General features: G+C 30.1%; 2 protein-coding genes across 3 annotated transcripts in view; one reads left to right on the top strand and one right to left on the bottom strand.

The window, feature by feature from the left end:
- Nucleotides 1-14,818, bottom strand: part of LOC134695023 (hemicentin-1-like) — a 29,917-nt gene extending 15,099 nt beyond the window's left edge. For both annotated transcript variants that reach the window (XM_063556158.1, XM_063556159.1), the window contains exons 1-4: nt 14,703-14,818; nt 10,302-10,331; nt 8,689-9,006; nt 2,358-2,663 (exon numbers count right to left, since the gene is read on the bottom strand). In XM_063556158.1, the coding sequence (XP_063412228.1) occupies nt 2,358-2,663; nt 8,689-9,006; nt 10,302-10,331; nt 14,703-14,739 (691 nt within the window). In that variant the 5' untranslated portion in view covers nt 14,740-14,818. The remainder of the gene's footprint in view (nt 1-2,357; nt 2,664-8,688; nt 9,007-10,301; nt 10,332-14,702) is intronic.
- The window catches only part of LOC134694423 (uncharacterized), a 153,613-nt gene that overhangs the window by 55,945 nt on the left and 78,045 nt on the right, over nt 1-19,623 (top strand). The gene's annotated exons all lie outside the window — the stretch shown is intronic.

Here is a 19,623-nt window from a genome sequence, read left to right as displayed (position 1 = left end):
AATATATGTGTTTCAAAATTTTATTTCATTCTTATTGCATTGATTGTTTTAATGTTTAAAACCTCTTTTTGTCTGCATTGATTGTTTTCTGTAAAGGAGGCTCGCGTGTATAAGATTTTCAGAAAAAAATTAAACTTGAATTTTTCATAATAAATTTTATTTATTACCTTTAGTAGTTGTTACTTTATCATATGGTACAAAAATCATTCCAAAAAATCAATTCATATTGGCCCTAGGTGACATTTAAAATGTAGATATCATTGGAAAAGCTCCAAATTATCTCCCTTAGGAGCAAACATGCCATTTTTTGGCATTAAAATTGAAATATCTTTTTAACTCATCGGTGACCTATATTTTTTATTGTTGTTTTCGAATAAGCTGTACATAAAATAAATAATTGTAAAGTTTTAGCTATTTAGTTCTTTTTTTATTTCGATATTACCGCTATTTCTTCTATTAGTTCAACAGAAAAAAAGGACATTTACAAAAATGTATGCTTCTTTTGAAAGCAGATGGTGAGCGTAAATGAACGGTGACCCCATTTTTTTATTTCATTTTTCCATTTAGATAAAGTTCATTTATAGAAAAATATAGAAAAATTCTATATTAAATAAAAAATTGATTTTGACCCGCGAGCCCCCTTAAGCATGTTAAGCGCTTAGAATAATTTCAATTAGATAATGCGCTGTATAAATATTGTAAATAAATAAATAAAATAAAAATCATACTATCATAAAACATATGAGACGAACATAACCCGTGTCATGCCAACAACTGTTTTTTTTTTAATAAAAGTGTTTAGTTCCGATGCAAAGACCTTATAAGTGAATCAATATTAAAGCCAAAATATGTAATCTGTAATGACCTGACAACAATATCGTAACTATATCCCTTCTTCATAAATCTGTTTAAAGGTTTTGTAAGCTTTGAGGTAAATACTGACATTTTTGTGTTTTGTTCAATATACTTAATTAAATCCTCGAAAATATACGCATTATTTTCGGTAAACCCTTTTTTGTCAAAGCAATACGCATAAGCACTTGAGTCCACATCCGCTTGCGAACAGAAACAACTCATTGCTTATAATCATAATAATGATAGATACCAAATTTTCAGACCATACCAACATCAATTAAATTGTATAATAGAAACAGAGTTCTTGCTGTTAGACGGATAAAGCTTTAGTTTCAACCAAAGTCATCAAAATATGACAAGCGGTAATGTAAGTACTCCAGTGACACCTTTCGTCTCTTAAAGAATCAACTGTTGCGAAATAATCCACATATATGAGTTATATGCCATTATGAATTGGTATATGTTCCATGACAATATAGAAGCAATCCCGTCATTTTTGATCATTTATCTACGTTGATGACCTTTCAGGTAATTTCCCTTGCTATTTGCAACACAACGGTAACAGGAAATGCTGACTCATCAGATTAAATTAAGTTCACCCTTTTTTTAAAGAAGAGGTGATGTTTCTCAAATTTGACGTTTCTTGGAATGATTGTGCAAATTCTGTTGACTGTTTTGTTCACCCTTTTTTTTAAAGAAGAGGTGATGTTTCTCAAATTTGACGTTTCTTTGAATGATTGTGCAAACTGTTGTTTATGACTGTTTTGTTCGTTTTTCATGTTTTTTATTTCACAAATTGATTGAACGTCTTTTATTAAACATGTCGTTTAAAAAAATTGGTAACTATCTAATAACTCTCTTAGCAAATACACTTTTTGTACATATTGTAAAATATTGGTTTTATAATTGGTTCATATCATATAGTAAGGTTTGAAAACTAAACACCATTATTTATTATTGAGGTGAGGGTTTTCGCTACCAAGGAACCAAGTACTTCAACTAAAGTTGAAAATTGTTTTAAAGAAAGGCAGCAGTAGTATACCATTGTTCGAAACTCATAAATCGATTGTGAAAAAAAAAACAAATCCGGGCTACAAACTAAAACTTAGGGAAACTCATCAAATATAAGAGGAGAATAACGACACAACAGAAACACAGCATTAAAATGTAACACACACAGAAACGAACTCTAATATAACTATGGCCATTTTCCTGACTTGGTAGAGGACATTTAAAGAAAATAAAAGTTTCGTAAAGATTCATTTTGGCTTTTATGTTCCAAAAAATGTTCATGCATTTGCTTTACAAGATACTTGATAACTAATATTGTTCATGCGATAAACACTAGTTAACTATTCTAGATATTCCGTCCTTTAATATTAGAAAAAAAATATCCAAATTTTAAATCTGCCAAAAACTTACTTACAATATTTCACTTTTTTCCTGTAATAAAAAAATCATGACAAAGTTAAAGCAAACCTAATTTGATATAATATACTCACTAATGAATCTAAGAACACTATATGAACGGGTACTTGTTCCAACAGCATTTGAAGCAGAACAGCCATATTTACCACTATCAGAAGATTGGAAGTTCAGTACTGTTAAAGAAGGGTTCTGAGTGTTACCGCCAGAATACTTCGCTGTATTGCCTGTGTATAATAATTGCCGTTGCTCAGAATTAGTTGGTGTAAAATACCATCTTATGTCTGAGGCTACTGGTTCCCCGGTAACGAAACATGAGATTAATTGAGATTGTCCCTGGAGAACATCAGCCTTAGCAGGAGACATAGTAATAGTTAAGAAACCTGAAAAGATAATGACACCAGAGATGGGTCAGATTACTTTCAATGTAATTGCTTAAATTACAATTACTTTGTCATTGTGTACGATTGAATTAAATTAATGATTACATTATTTCTGAAAGTGTCTGATTAAATTAATGATTACTTAGCAAAGTAATAATGATTACATCTGATTACAATGAATTTAAAAGAAACCCCATTTTGAATGATATTAATGAATTAACATTTAATACAACTTAAGTACTTTTTAGAAAAGATTTTGTTTTATATATTAGAAAATGAAAACTACAAACTTCATCTATTTAATAAACTACAAACTTAAAGTATAAAAATATAAAGAGTTTGCTGTTTGTCTTCTGACCTCTTCGAGACTATATATGTATTTCAAGGTACAGTTTATGGAAATTAAAATATGGATGAAATAAAGTTACCAGTCAAAAACTATGTAAAACTTTTATGGAATTGTAAACAAAATACAAGTCCTATGAATCATTGCATTTTACATGACAAGTTTAAGACATTTTCTTATCTTCAACAAGATATTTGTCCAACTTTTAATTTAGTTTGTGCTAATTAGATAAATTTTCACATGTCTGATTAATCTTTTATTATATACATTGTCCTACAGCTATACTCAATTGGAAATTGCAATAAAAACAAACCTTAATTGGTTTCCTACCTGTCAATAAAAAGTTGACAAAAAAACCAATATTAACAAAAGATCATAATTCAGGATTAAAGAAACAGTTATTATCAAATATATATATGTACATCTTTAAATTGGGATATACATGTAAAATTTTATTTACTAAGGCCAGTACAATATATTTTACTCATTGTATTATATGTCTCTTCTTAGGCTATAAATGATGACTTTTCAATACTGTAACAGTTTATTTTTTACTGAAGTATACAAATCTATTGACATGTTTCATAAAGTAAACCAAACTATCTTAACATGTAAAATATTCTTTAAAAAAGAATAAAAAAATTGTTCATTTATTGACCATAAACACAGTTTAAGATTGTTTTCATTGTAATTAAAATGTAATCAAAAAGTAATCAGGATTACAGGGTATTTTGAAAAGTAATTGATTACAATGATTACTTGAAAAATTGTAATCAATTACAGCTGATTAACGATTACAATTACAATTAAAAAGTCAATTGCTCATGAACAATTGAAAGGTCTTCCCTTTTTTCTTTTATTAATTGCCTTCTTAGTTAAAAAAATATATGGTTTCTAAGGACTTTTATGTTCATAACACGTGGTTGCTAAGGACAAAAATCATTCCTAAGGATAAAATATTACTTCCAGTATTAAAAATGTCATATGTACTATTCATAGTATTTAAAGTTAAAAGAATAATTGATTGCTAAGGACTTATAAGTCGTTGCTAGGGACAAAAATGTCATTTCCAGTATCAAAATTTTTATATTTATATTATTCATAGCCTTCTAAGCTCAAAAATATATGATTGCTAAGATGTTTTATGTCGTTGCTAGGGACTTGACCTCTGACCTTGACCTAACTTTGTAGATCTTATTAGAATTCTGCTATTCAAAGTTTCTTTCTATCTCTAACCAATTTTGAGTTATATGCAAACAATCATCATTTCGGACCCAAAAAACATTTTTGATGCCCTAGTTCCATAACAGAAACCCACATAACAAATGAAGATCTTGACAAGACGCACATTTGCTCTGTTACATTTTATCAGCCATCTTTTATGGTTATTGAGTAAATCAGATAACAAGCTAAGGTCAAAATCTAGGTCATGACCTTGACCTTTGACTTTAGGTCAATTTTCTTGGTCACGTGAATTGATGAGCATTGGTGATGGTCCTAGGTGGTTACAACTTACAGTTTCTGAGTTTAAGTGACCAACCGGCATGGGTCAATTTTCAAAGGGGCATAAACCTACCAATGAGTCGTTGAAACTTTTCAATCCAAATGTAACGAAGAATCAGAGTCTACATTTTTTTCGGTGTTAGGGGGGATAACCGCTATACAGGAAATTTTACGGGGTCGTGCCCTCACCACAAGATAGCTTTTGGTCAACCGATACTAGATACCTAATATCATATCAACATGTCGCGTACTTTTTTTGGGAAATTTTGTTTTAGTTTGGCGGAAAGAATAATAATAATAGTAATAATCAAAATTCAATTCTTCTTGAATAATTGATAGGTCTTTCCTTCCATTTTGTTTTAATTATACTGTCATAAATAAACTGTTATATATATTGATTGATTAATTGATTGATTTGTTGGTTGGTTGATTGTTTTATTAAACACTTGGGACTAGGGTCTTGTGAAACAAGCAGAAAAAATGAGATCTTGAACCCCGTATTAAACACATGAAACGGAAACATGCATTCATTCATTGATTGATTGATTGATTGATTGATTGCTTGATAAATCGATTAATTGATTGATTGATGGGTTGGTTGGTTAAACACGTTGGATAGGGTCTATTAAAACGAGAGAAAAAACAAAAACAAATGAGAACTTGGACCCCGTATTTAACACATGAAACGGAAACATGCATTGATTGATTGATTGATTGATTGATTGGTTGGTTGGTTGGTTTGTTGGTTGGTTGGTTGGTTATTTAAACACGTTTGATAGGTTCTCTTGATTCAAGTGAAAAACACAAAAGAGATCTCGGACCCCATATTAAACACATGAGACGGAAACATCAATGCACTGATTGATTGATTGATTGATTGATTGGTTGGTTGGTTGGTTGGTTGGTTGTTTAGACACGTTGGATAGGATCTCTTGATACAAGCGAAAAAGAAAAAGATGAGACGGAAACATGCATACACTGATTGGTTGGTTGGTTGGTTGATTATTTGATTGGTTGGTTGGAATTCAAACACACATAAAACTCTTTAAATAGTGTCCAAACCACATAATTTGATGAACTTGACCTTTGACCTTATGACCTTCGTCATGGTCATTGCTCTTTAATGTCATTGCAAAAGACCTATGTCTCAAGGACCTTTGTTAAGAGTTTACTAATAATGGCATTTTATAAACCATCAATAGGGGTTATGTCCCTTATATAATGGAAAAACCAATACAGTCATCAAGTAAAAAAGTTGCCCCTTGAAGTATGAAGCATTTTTCACTGCTTAAATTTTCTGTATCTATAACCATTCAAGAATTATAGGGAAATCAAAGAAATATGAAAATCTTAAATATGACCTTGACCTTTGACCTTGACCTATATTTTCAAGTTTTAGTCCAATGAACTCAAATCTAAAGACCCGAGGTCTTTACAACTTACGGTTCATGAGATTTTTATGCACACAGAAAAGTAAAAAATTCAAGGGGAAATAACTCCTATAAGAAGTCACTGGATCGCTTCGGTTAAAATTTTTTGAAGTTACCACATCTGGCAAGGAACATTTGAAACAAAAACATTTGCCGCTAAGTCTTATAATTTATGAGGAGTAGTGATAACAGTGTTTTTTTGTTATTGGGAAGATAACTCCTATAAGGTAAATAGTACACTTCGGTGCCCCTAATACCAGATAGCTTTTATTAACCCGATACTTGGTACCAAAGATCGTCTTGATATCTTGAGTACTTTTCTTGGCGATTGACTTTGAAAACGGCGGAAGAAAAAGAATAATAATAAACAAACGAAATACAGTAAGGTCTTTCCATTAAGAAAGGAAAGACATTAATAACCAGAAGAAATACAGTAAGGTCTTTCCTTATAGAAAAAGGAAAAACCTTAATTACCCCAAGTCTTAATGACACATGCACAATATCAGTCATGTTAAAAACGAAAGTAAAAACCAATACAGGCAAAAACTATTCTAAAATTCGTTACAAAAATCCACGTAAAGAAAAACAACAATTTAACAAAATTAAGTCTATTCAAGCGCGTCGGGCAAAAGTCATGAATTTGAATCCAGGCCAGGGAAGAACAGACAATTTGTTTCTGCAAATTTACAGATCTAACATTGTTAAGCTGATGTTTAGTCGAATTAAATGTACAGATTGTATGTTTAGGCAATACATCGCAGAGTCGTCACTTGTTCAGACGTACTTATAACATTATTATTTCTGTAAATGCATCCTTTCATGGATTTTGTCTTAAAATGCATCCATACACAACATAGAATTTTTTTTCAATAATTATAATTTGTACAAAATGATAACTTGTACACAACATATGTATCGCAAAGATATTTTTGTTTCAAGTACATTTTAGTTATAAGGTCAAAAGATATTCACTGGTGAATATATCTAATCTTCAATATAAAAGAATAATATATAAAGCTGGCAACAAATCTATTCACTGAAAGTCTCTAAATTAATGACCAAAACATAATCTTACATAATTCTAATTTAAGATAATTTTGAAGGTTTTTAAATGGTGGAATTAAAATATTTAATTTGCTGCTCATCGTCAAATCTTGTATTTAAAATAAACAACATAACATAAAATTTGAAATGAATCAGTCGGGGAAACGTGACCTATTAAATACTAATAAAAATATTGCATAATGCATAAAATGTTTTAGCCAATTTAGTTTTTTTGAAATATGCTTCTACATTTAATATATACACATGAAAGCACCCGAATGATACGTATTTTTGTAGAACGAAAGTCAAACTCTTTATCAAACATAACGACTTCCGTGTACGTGATGATTTCATTAGATATTTATCTATCATTGTACATGTACAACAAGGACTCCGAGCATTCTTCTTTTTTTGTAACTGATATTAGTATTTGTGACTGTGTATTTTGTAACCAAAATTTCATAATTGTGAATATTAGCAAAGTTCTTATGTAGTTTGTATTTTGATAAAGAGGCAACAGTAGTTTACCGCTGTTAAAAGGTCATAAATCGATTGAGAGGAAATAAATCCGGGAAACAAACTAAAATCGAGGGAAACTCATAAAATATAAGGCGAAAACAACGGAACAACAGAAACTCTGAAGTACAAAAATAAACAAAAAAAAACAAACGGCAACATATATATAAAACAAACACATCATTATTACAAGGATTAAGATTTTGTATGAGTGCCAATCGAATCAAAAAAGGTAATTAAAGCCAATATAAGTACAAAGTAAAAGAGCATTGATAGCCAAAATTTCCTAAACGTTTTGAAAGAGGAAAACAACGAAACAACAGAAGCACTGAATTGCAACAAAAAACAAACGACAATGCAACAAACACAGAATCGAACTATAAGATAACAACTTCCATTTTCCTCATTTGGTACCGACATTTTAAGAAAAAAAGGTGGATTATACCTGGATTTGTGTGCAGCAAAACCTCGCGCTTTTATGGCAATGTTAAATATACCTCTAGAATGACAACACTGCATGCAAGTAAATGCAAAAACATTCAGGACAAGAAATATACAAATAACCAATACAATTGTACATTTCGACATGCTAACAACAGAATACAAATGAACACGTAAGGCAATCTAGGACAGCACACAAATATAGCACAACAGATCCACGAACTGTCCCTCACACGATTGTATCAACGCCACAAAAGTGACGTCACAGGTGCATTTAACAAATTGGATATAAATCACGATATTGCTGTCTTCGGATTTCAAACTGGAAATTCCCCATCACCAGCTCTATCACAAATCAGGACAAATACAGTAGAGTCCAGGTTCTATATGCGATATCTAACCTAGGAAAATACTGACTTAATATTTTGGTCATATACATTAATTTTGGTCATCAGAAAAGAAAACGTCGTTAAGGGACAGATAGGAAAGCCGTACAAAAAAACCTTTAAAAACATTTTTGCAGTAAACATCTAACCGTATACTAAAAGTATCTTCACGAAGTCTTGTAATGGATTTCAATATGAAATATATCTGTTCATGAATGATATGGTCAACTTCATAAGTAAAGCTTTTTGTACAATTATAGCTAAAGAGTTTATATATTGAATGATCAGATTTTACTACATCAACTTAATTAAAAAATATAGCACATTTACACCGTGAGCTACATCTGACTAGAACTGACCTCCATTGACAATAAGCCTTGATTTCGTCTGGAATTTTAACCCTGTACCAATATTTATTGTCGCTTGACAGAAATAGTCCTGCTCATCCTCCTCTACAATGTTATATATAGTTAAATCCGTAGCATTTGGATATATTACTATGCTATATTTGCTTCTACTAGATAGTACCGCTGTGTTACCACTAGTACTAGTGATTGAGCTCTTTGACCACGACCATGTTGTAGCCTGGGTTCCAGTTATTGTACACTCTATGGTGTAGGACACATCTCCGTAAACCGCAGTTCCATCTAAGGGTTTCACTTTTAATGATATCTGACCTATATAATAACAATACATGTAATGTAAAAATTATTCTCTATACCTTTTATGTTTTCTAAGCTTTTTTTATGAGTTAACTGTATCAGGAATGTGTACATACAAAAGTTTGAAAGCATACAAGATGTGTAAGCAACATAACAAGTGAAAAGCTTTATAACACAACGGGACTGAAAAACAACAGCCAACTAATGTAATTGGAATGCCATTACTATATTTGTACGAACTCTGAACATATAAATGAAAATATTGATCGATGGCTATTTACATTTCATTGAATCACTGCAAACTTCTTGGCATACATGCAAATATATTTATATTCTTTTATTTGTACTGGTTTAAGGGACAATATAAAAGAGAAAAATAAAAAATAGGGTCAATATGGGAAATAAAGACATGTTTATACATATACGAGGAGCGATTTTTTCTTTAACTTCTGCGTTTAACTATGTTCTCAGTATAACACCCGGGATGCCAATCAGAGGTTCCTTATCTTTCTACACATGTGGAAAACGGTCTATTATCTTGAAATAAACGCATAAAGTATGAAGCTGATCAATAAATCGAGCCACCAGATGTGCGACAATTTAAAAAAATATGTTAAAGACCAATGGCTTTCGACTAATGAGTTTTTAATATCTTAATGGTATCTAATAATCCCTCTGACTTGTTTTACTAACATATAAGAATTAACAAATCAACACAATATTCGTGTCTTACAGGCTCGAATTGTGTTAAATTTCAATGTATACAATACATCATACATCATGAGACCATGCACGTTGCATAACACACCATTACATCATTACAACAAGCCCTTTCACATTCCAATTTAAATCATACACGATTTGCATCATTCAAAATCACACAAAATCTGATGTGTATGACAAATATACAAAAAATGGATACATGTTATAAGATTGAAACTAATATATAAAGCAATACAACCTTTCTTATGCACCTGACTATTACACCAAAACCCAGACATCATTACACCATACGCATTATATATAATTAACTTCATAAATTTATAAGAGCTGTAAATAAAATAAAAATCGTAGAGCACTGTATGATCGTTAAAAGCAGCATATCTTAAATGTTGGTAAAGCACAGACAAATAATAACATATGGAGTTTTCAAAATAAAAAAAAATATATCCTGTTGATAGAAAGGGGAATTCATAACCATAAAGTAAGCATACGTTAGCAATTGTAATATTAGTATAGCATGATGGTTATTCGTGAGTTAGGGAAAGAGCATTCATAAACTATGAATTAGCATTCATAAGAGATCTTACCTCCGTTTTCTGTTTCAACCTCCGAAATAACTGAAATATACGGGCATTTAAAATTAACTCAAAGTCACCAACAACAGATGACTATACATTTATAAAGAAGAAAAAATGTTAATGTCATCAAATTCGGAATTACGACTTCCCTTGTTGATAAAGATATATTGTAAATCATCTGCTCACCATTATAAGTTATGTGGTTTGCTACTGACCCCATACGGATCCATAGAGGGTTAGTAGAATCCATAGGGGGTGATGTCGGGGGCCGAATCCCCTATGAATTTTATTTACCCTCTATGGATCCGTAGGGGGTCAGTAGTTAACCGTATAACGAATTTATCGGACGCTGGACTTTTTCTGCGGCGTTTTGTTGAAAAATAAACAATGAAACACAACAACTTTAATAGATGACGTCGCCATTATCGCGTCTTGAACCCCATATGAAACTTACTAACCCCATACGGTCTCATAGGGGGTCACCACGTGACGGCGTTTAACCAATCACAACGTGATAATTTATCTGTGGTCCGATAAAAAAGTTTCGTTTTGGTAATACCTAAATAAGACAACATTGACAAAATGCGTGATTGACATTTAGAACAATACAAGGTAAAGTTTTGAGCACTCTAACATTTTTATTTAAGACGAATTACCTTATAAGATGTTTAATAAGAAATTAACAATTCATATGAGTATTGCTTTTTAATCAAATCTATATTGCTGCTTTAGTTAAAACCACTGTATTTATAAAATTTGTTATGAAGATCGTCTGAATTAGTTTCATTTTTTTTTAAAGTCAATGCAGTGTTCCTATGTTTTTACAAAATACATTTTCAAAATTAATAACTTATAAAATAACTTATAAGTGAAGTCACAAAAATAAAAAAAAAAAAACCGATAAGTGTAATGACCAAATAGCAACTTATCGTATGAAGATAGACCATGTTTGTGAAATTTAAAAGATAGAACGTAATAGATAAAGATCGTTTACTTTTATTAAATATGATTTTGAATTTCTGACAATTATTTAAACACTAAATGTGTTTTTCAAATTTGTTTTGTATATTATGAGATTTAAGGTAAAGTACTTCCCCCGATTAAAGTGCATAATGTTTTCTTATGTTACGTCAAATTAATTTAGTATGTGAATAGTTTTGTATTATCCTACCCCTCAATTCGACACACATAAATCGTTGGCCAGCTTGTAGATTGATCATGAATGAAATTGAGAATGGAAATTGAGAATATTTTAAAGAGACAACAACCCGACCAAAGAATAGATAATATCTGAAAACCACTAACGCAGCGAGAAAATCCCGTACGCGGAAGTGTGACGTAAACAGAACTTAAATTAAAATAAGAACTATCTTTAAAAAAGATATCCGACGTATTTAAATTTGAGTATATGTTTAAAACTATCATTTCGATAAACTTCAGAAGCACAATGACTTAATGATGCAGAACCTCTTTAATAAAATCTCCATCTGAATGTAACTACAAGAAATTCTTTACTAAGTCTGGTTATATTAAGGCAATAGTATATAAGAATATTGTGATGATACCTAAAAAAATGTTTGTAAAAAAATCCAGTGCAAAAAAAAAAAAAAAAAAAAAAAAAAAAAAAAAAAAAAAGAAACAAATATACATTTACTACTGTTTACATTACACTTAATTCATGGTTAACAAAGCTAGACACTATTGTTGGTAGTATAAGTTATATCTTTCTATTTACATTCACCCAAAACCCCGCGGAAATATCAAATGCGAAAGTTTACATTAAAAATTATATAATTGTCCAGAATAAACAGCTGTCATGAATGCAAAGAGGTATTAGAGAAACAATTATTTTAATAAAAATATAAATCTTTGTAAGATCTAGTTCAAATATTTAGTTTTTCACTTGCTTTCCATCACGATATAATTTTCGAGACGTTTTTTCAAACACAACCAAATCACCCATCGTGACAGCTTTTTGTCCAATCACAGAAAGGATTTTCGAGCATACATATTCTGTTGCCATAGTGAAGCGTCTTTAAGTTCAAAGGGCACAAAGCGAAACTTACCGACTACGTCGGGAAAACATACAAGACAAACAAAGCCAGAGCTCTTGACTTGAGATTTGCGTAAAAATGTACATCAAGCAAGAATTGAAGTTGTGTTTTGAAAAATAAATTATCAGTTGACATGCATATATATTTTCAGATATCGAAAAGTGTGCCAAACAAATGTAATAGTCTTGACTTGGTACATGAATTTATCGAAGAACAAATTAGCCATACTTACGATGTTACAAAACATACGTAAAGCATATATATTAATTTATCATGCATCTTACAATTAATAATGATGTCGAGTCTAGTCCTTGATTCGTCTTGTGAATACTAGAAGCAAAAAACCCAAATGCGAGGATTAAAGATAAAATTGAGAATGAGATTGGAAAGTGTGTCAAAATAACAACAACTCGACAAAAGATATTGGTCCAAAGAGCAGAAAACAGTTTAAGGATGTTATGTGTCTTCGACACAGCGAGAAAGTAATATATCTTTTGAGAACATCAAAATATGCAGTCAAATTATTGATTAATTCCATTAATTCACCCCAAACTGTCGACAAATGACTCGTGTCTATATTTAGAAAGATATAAATATTCTTCTATTTCTAAATGTTTGTTCATAGATTTAAATGATTCACTGGTAACAACAGTAAGTGCAAGTGTGTGATATTTCTATAGTTTCTTTAATATAACTTTCAAGGAGAATACAATTATTTAAAGTAAGGCTATCAAAAATCGAAACCCCACATAAAACAAAACGATTCTTACTCCAAAAAATAATAACACAAGAATAAACAACCTCTTAAAAATTTATTTGTCTTTATATAACTGCACTCAAACAAGCATTTTGTTTTGTTTTTCACATCTTTATAACTGTCATATTAATTTAAACATATTTATTTATAGTGGATTGGGAAACGAGTTATTGCAACTTATATTAATCCCTTTCCCCCCTTTGCGGGTGCGAATGCTGCCTTGTAGCAGCATTATCCTGCTCTCTTTGGAAATCTACGACGGTGTCTTTTACGTGCAAGAGATATGACTCTCCTAACACGGGTCAGCCATTTATCGTCCCCTTCCGATGGACTATCATCGTTTCCTTACAATCATACTTGCAAATGGTGTCAAGGGATTAATAAGTGTCCGTAAATTCATATTTATGAAGTAGATAATAATGAAATATTATTGTATGTAAGATTGTAGACTTACGATTTATTATCGTGTATGTGTTTGTGCTATGATTCTTAGTATTGTAGTGTTGTCATTTTAGCAATATTTTGTAATGTTGTCATATAAGCAGACAGGTTGTATAGCAAAAAAAGCAGGTTTTCTAAAAATGTCCTGGTCAGGAATATGTCAGTTGCAATAGTACGTAAATGTGTATGTTGGTGTTATTTTACTTGCACTTCAGTGTTATTGGTGTTCTGGTGTTCCTATTTTTCCCGTTATAGTTTTTATTTTCCATCGCTGGTAGTTTCAAACCCGGATTTGCTTTATCGCAATCGATTTATAACTTTTGTACATCGGTATACTACTGTTGCCGTTACTTAGTACATTAAAAATTAAGAAGTGGATAATTTTCAAAATTTCCCTCAATAATGTCTTCTTAGATTTTTAGACAGTGGTCAACACTACAAGATCATTTATTGCGATCTAGAAAATTTTTATTACAATTAATGTATTCAAAGTGCAAAATGTGAACTTTTTATTCGTGTAACGCCGATCCCTTAGATTACCTTAGCTGGATTTGGCAAAACTGTTAGGAATTTTGGTCCTCAATGCTCTGCAACTTCGTACTTTATTTGGCCTTTTTAACTTTTTTTGGATTCAAGCGTCACTGTTGAGTCTATTGTAGACGAAACGCGCGTCTGACGTATATACAAAATTTAGTCCACGTATCTATGATGAGTTTATTAAATAATTGTTACAATTTCTGAATTTGTAATATCTAATTTTTGTCGGTGTTGCTATACGATTAATATTATCGATAATCTTGGGTAGGAAGAGACAATTTAATATAAAAGAATATATTATTCTTATTATATTTGCAAAGAAATATTTTACGTCAATAATTATACTACAGGTTTTTTACGATTTGATTTGCATATGTTACAAGGACACATTCAGGACTATGGCTATTTAAAGAGTTCTACTTTGCAAATATTAACTAAGATTTAAAATTATAATTGGTATCAATGTCGATACGTTGAAAAACTAACAGTTTAAATTTTAGAACGTTAACTTATGATTTTAGGGGGAGACGCATATGAAACAGTGGGTAGCATTTATCTAATACTGAATTTGTCTAAAACTTTGTTACTTAAATTCTCTTGTATGTGTAAATAAGTACCTACCATATATAAGGATCAAGTGAAATACTGAAATATCCATATTTACTTCATGAGGAAGTATATTTCACAAATCACCGAAATTTTCATCGACGATGTGTATCAGGGTTAACAATTTCAATGAAAGATCATGTGTGAATAAGATCTTTAAATATCACTATTTCGAGACACAACATAATTATTGAAAGTAATTATACGACAAGTAGATCTTTTGGGACAATATTGCATTCATCTTATTAAATGTATTAAGGATGTTCACTACGCTGTTTCAAAACAACAAACTTTTTACAAGACTTTTATGAATTGTTTCCCAAAATGAAAGGCTGAATTTAAAAAGCAAACAAGAAAGGGATATGTCCTTGTTTTTTTATAGATATAATCAATTGCATAGTTTAGCTGGAAATTTTTTTCTGTAGATTTGTTTTGACATATTCAACATTTGCATCTCTTTTTCTTTCAAAAACAATGCAAATATAAAAAGAATTTCATTTTTTTTCAAAACATCTTATTTGATTTTGTATGTAATAGAAGTATAAAATAGAAACGAACGAATTAGCGGGTAAAATTTGTATTGTCAGAACGTGGATAAAACTAGAAGATTCCGTATATCTGTTACAGTAAAAAAAATAGTAGAAAAATAGCGAACGTTAAGGATGTACTTAGGTGAGGTTTTGAAATTTGTGACACATATTCGGACTCTTGGTGTTTTTCCATACAATACAATGTAAAATATTTTGCCCCATAACACCCATTTATTTTTTCACATTAGACTAAATAGCTCATGAAAGGTCATTTACCAAAATTTTAGAAAATTCTTAATTTTCTTTCTTTTGTTTTGAGACCTAATATAACCAATCCAAATATAAGGTAAAAGTCGGAGTCAGCCTTTTCCCGCCATATTTTAAATCTCAAATATCTCGAAAAGGAGTTCCATGACCTATCACTATTTCTAACTTATTTTTATCCTTACTTGATGCTCTACCAACTTATAGTATCAATTTTAACTTCTTAATTTATTAATTTTTACCTTACCTCACCTAAGTACATCCTTAATTCGACAATTAAATATTTCCGGTGCACTCAGAATTTTCATTTCTAGTATTTCAAAGAAGATTCGATGACCAGCAATTATTTATATATACACGAAGTCAAAATATCCCAGTCGGTAAAAACACATCTAGAATGTCTTTTTAGATCTTAACTTGAATAATTTGTCTAAAAAATGTGTTTTTCAGGTATTTTGATAGTAAGGTGTTCTTCAATTTCTAGGTGAATATAAAATTTCTGTTATTGAGTGTGAAAAAGTATATATTTTTGATTTGTTTCAAAATTTATGCAATATAAACGTGGAAGTTGGGTTTGTCAGATGATTCGGCTACATAAATTTCTGGTTTGTCAATGAAATTTGGATACAAGGGATACCTCAAATAATTCCCTTGTACGATTTTACTCCCCAAAATATCATCAACGGATAAGGAATATAGAAAAACAATCACTTTTCTGAACATGCTCAAAGTAGAGTAAAATTAATCGCCTGCCACTCGAGCTCTTGGTGGCTAAGCTTATTTCTGCCTACTTTTTTAAATTTGTTTTTATTCCACAAAATTAGAAAATTTTAAAAACTGACATTCAATATTTAATTGAACATAACAAGTTATGTTTTCTTTTGGGTTTTTGTCATGCTGTCAGCAAGTAGATATGGTAAGCTTATTGTGATAAATGCTTGTATTTTTTTATATTTCAAAGTAAAATCATATGTTAAAAACTTAAAAAGCGCTTTTTATATATACTTTTATCCGATCGTTGAAAAAATATATTTTAAATTATATTTTCACGGGCATTTTCAGCAATGTCTGTACATAAATGTAAATTGTAGCATTGCATTAACAACTTTAGTATGATAATTATCTGAATACTTTCTCAAAGAATACCTTGTCAATAACTGTTTTATTATTCATTGCATTACAAAGTCATAAATGTCTTACACCTGTTTCTCCTAATTGTTTAACTTTGTTACGTTAATAAGACAAATGCTCAAGAGTTGCAATATGTTTTTATTTTATAAAATCCCGAAAAATCAAAACGGAAAAGTTTTTCAAAAAGCAAAATTAATCAAACGAATTGAAAACAATTTCCGTTAGACAGATTCAAATTTATATGCATATATTTCCGTTGACATTACTTTTTATTTCTATTTTAACTTTTTGTATGCCTCCAACAGGTAAATCTTTTAAAAAATGTTTAACGAGCTCAAGATTTTAAAAGTGATCAAATATGAAACATTTGGTACATACCATGTATCAAGATTATATGAAATAGTTCCATAAAAAACAAGAATTCCATTTCTACTCAACAAAACTCTAATATTCAAATAGAAGATGATTATTTTGTTAACAAATTCAATGACAATGTAGATACTTTTTGAACGAAAATTTTAAATAAAGGTCAGAAACGTATACAGTCGCATCAGTAACGTTGACGTAGACGTATTTAAGAATACAGTAAATTGATATGATCGGGTCGGATTCAGATAAAGATAAACAAAACAAAAAGGAAATACCAGATTTTGTAGCATGCCATTAGCCATTGAATGATGATATGGAAAGTTTGTGTAGTTTATAGGTATGAAAGGGATAAATGTGAGAAAAAAAATGCTCTGTCATCTATTTACTATCGTTGGCGCCTGGAGATCTAAATTTCTATCTTACTTTTGTTTTATTATTAACAATGTATTTTGATGTTTTTGGAGGCGACTTTCCTGATATGGAACTTGCGCCCTTTTTAATTTTTTCTATCTTACGCTGATTTATTCTGTATTTATATTAGCTCATTTAGGACAAATATTGCATTTTATTTATTGAACGAAAGCTACACGAAAGACACCAGTCAAACATTACTGTAGCAAAAAACAGAACGGAGTTTGTTATTAAACAAAGAAATAAATCAAATAAATTTAAAAATAAAAACTTGAACAAGAATTCCATTTTCGTTATATATATATGTCACAGTAAAACGGTGAAATTAGGAATTACATGTTATTACTAAAAAATAGGAATCACATGAAATTCTTCAAACTGCCCAGTGATTACCAGTAATTACAAATTTTCACATGAACTTTAACACCTGTTTACTAATGGTTAAAATAATGTTGTATTATGGTCTACTGATCATTCAGCGGAGTATTAACTCAAAGTCATCATTCTAAACTATACCTCTTTGTTATAAGTCATAAGCTACGAGATATACAAAAAAATCGAGATGATTTTTTGTGGTTAAATCATCGATGATAGTAAGATATTGAAATGATAATTAACTTTTACCAGCAAATTTGGTTCAATATTGTCAAAAAAAGTGACGAAACATTGCTGATTAGTTATTCACATGCAAGTATATCAATTGCACTTGATCATTATCTGTTTATCATATGTTAATATTTGGTTATATGACTGTCTTCAAAGGTCATTTCGATGGTAAATTAGATGACGTTTAGACAATATTACACACATAATTTTTATATATATATTGTATAGTCCATACATTTTAATTGTTCTTTTTAGACTTCAGAATTGGTGAGAATATAAGCCAAATCAGTGAATATGAATTTAACAACTAATGTCCCTTTACACTATCTTCCCAGGTTGTGTAACTGATGCCTGTCTTAAGGATGTTTGCTCCTCTACTTTATGATTTTTTGCCAGATTTTCGGAATCCTCTGGTTTTATCCATGTATTGCCATTCAAAATTTTGCCCATTAAACCCTACTTTTTTATTCATAATTTTGTTACATAAAGTTCAAAAAAACATATTTCAAAATCTTATAAAATCCTTGTTATTTTTTCATAGTTTTTAGGGCTTATATCTCGAAAACATGCACATGGACCCTCCATTTTTTCTGCTTTTTTTTTCTTTATTTTTATACTATCAATTCATAACAGTCTTTTTAAAAGCTTGTTATTTTTAAACAGATTAGCAAACATCCTTTAGTTATGTGGGGGTACCCTTTTTTACTTAGATAAGTTATTCTTTCATTATAGGGTGTTTGCTACTCTTTTTCAAGACTGTTACAAATTGCTAGTATATACGTACATTTGTATATACGTAACGAAAATCAGGAAATCATCAATAACATGTTAGGACAAATTGAAACAATATTGTAGAAAAGATATTCTCAAAGCTTTCCAGAAAAGAAAACTATTAGACTGTATTGAATGTGAATCGCTGTATTCTTATTATTAAATGTTCCTATATAACATTTTCAATGTATGGTGAATACGATGAAGAGTATTGCATTAATTAACTTAAAGTTCTGTTGACAAAACGAATGTTTACATTATACACAATCTTTCATGTTTAAAATGCTTAAAGAGAAATGGACAAATAGACTAAGTAACTGCTTAATCAAAGTTAAATAGAAAATCAAATTTAACTGATTTTTAAAATGATCCGCTTGCTACATATATTTTTCAATGGTAAACCAAATAACGTAATTTGTCCGTATTTGATGTTGACATGAGAAATACAAACATTGTTAAGGTCACATTTACTTACTTTTTTGTTTTCTACCACACCGAAAATGACATTTATAAACATTAATAGAACAGGATCTTGGTCGCTTTCCTATCATATGTGTTCTAAAATGTTGACCACGTAAACATACGCTTTTTACTATTTAGAGCATTACACAGATGCTTAATTTGAAGGAACTATTTAAGAAAATTCGACAACTCAATTCACAAAATATATACCATTGTATAAAAAATACTATAACAGCTTTTCAAGACTACACATGTTACATATTTCTAATAGTTGTCTCAACATTTTTTTTAATCCTAATATCCTAATTCAAAACGTTGAATGTTATAATATACGTCATGTTTTTTTATATTCTGAAAATTTCACAGAGGTGTATAAACGGTACCAACATAAT

This window comes from Mytilus trossulus, chromosome 13 (assembly GCF_036588685.1).
Source record: "Mytilus trossulus isolate FHL-02 chromosome 13, PNRI_Mtr1.1.1.hap1, whole genome shotgun sequence".
Lineage (NCBI taxonomy): Eukaryota > Metazoa > Mollusca > Bivalvia > Mytilida > Mytilidae > Mytilus > Mytilus trossulus.
Note: the sequence above shows the minus strand (reverse complement) of the source record. Positions and strands in the feature narration are given on the sequence as shown.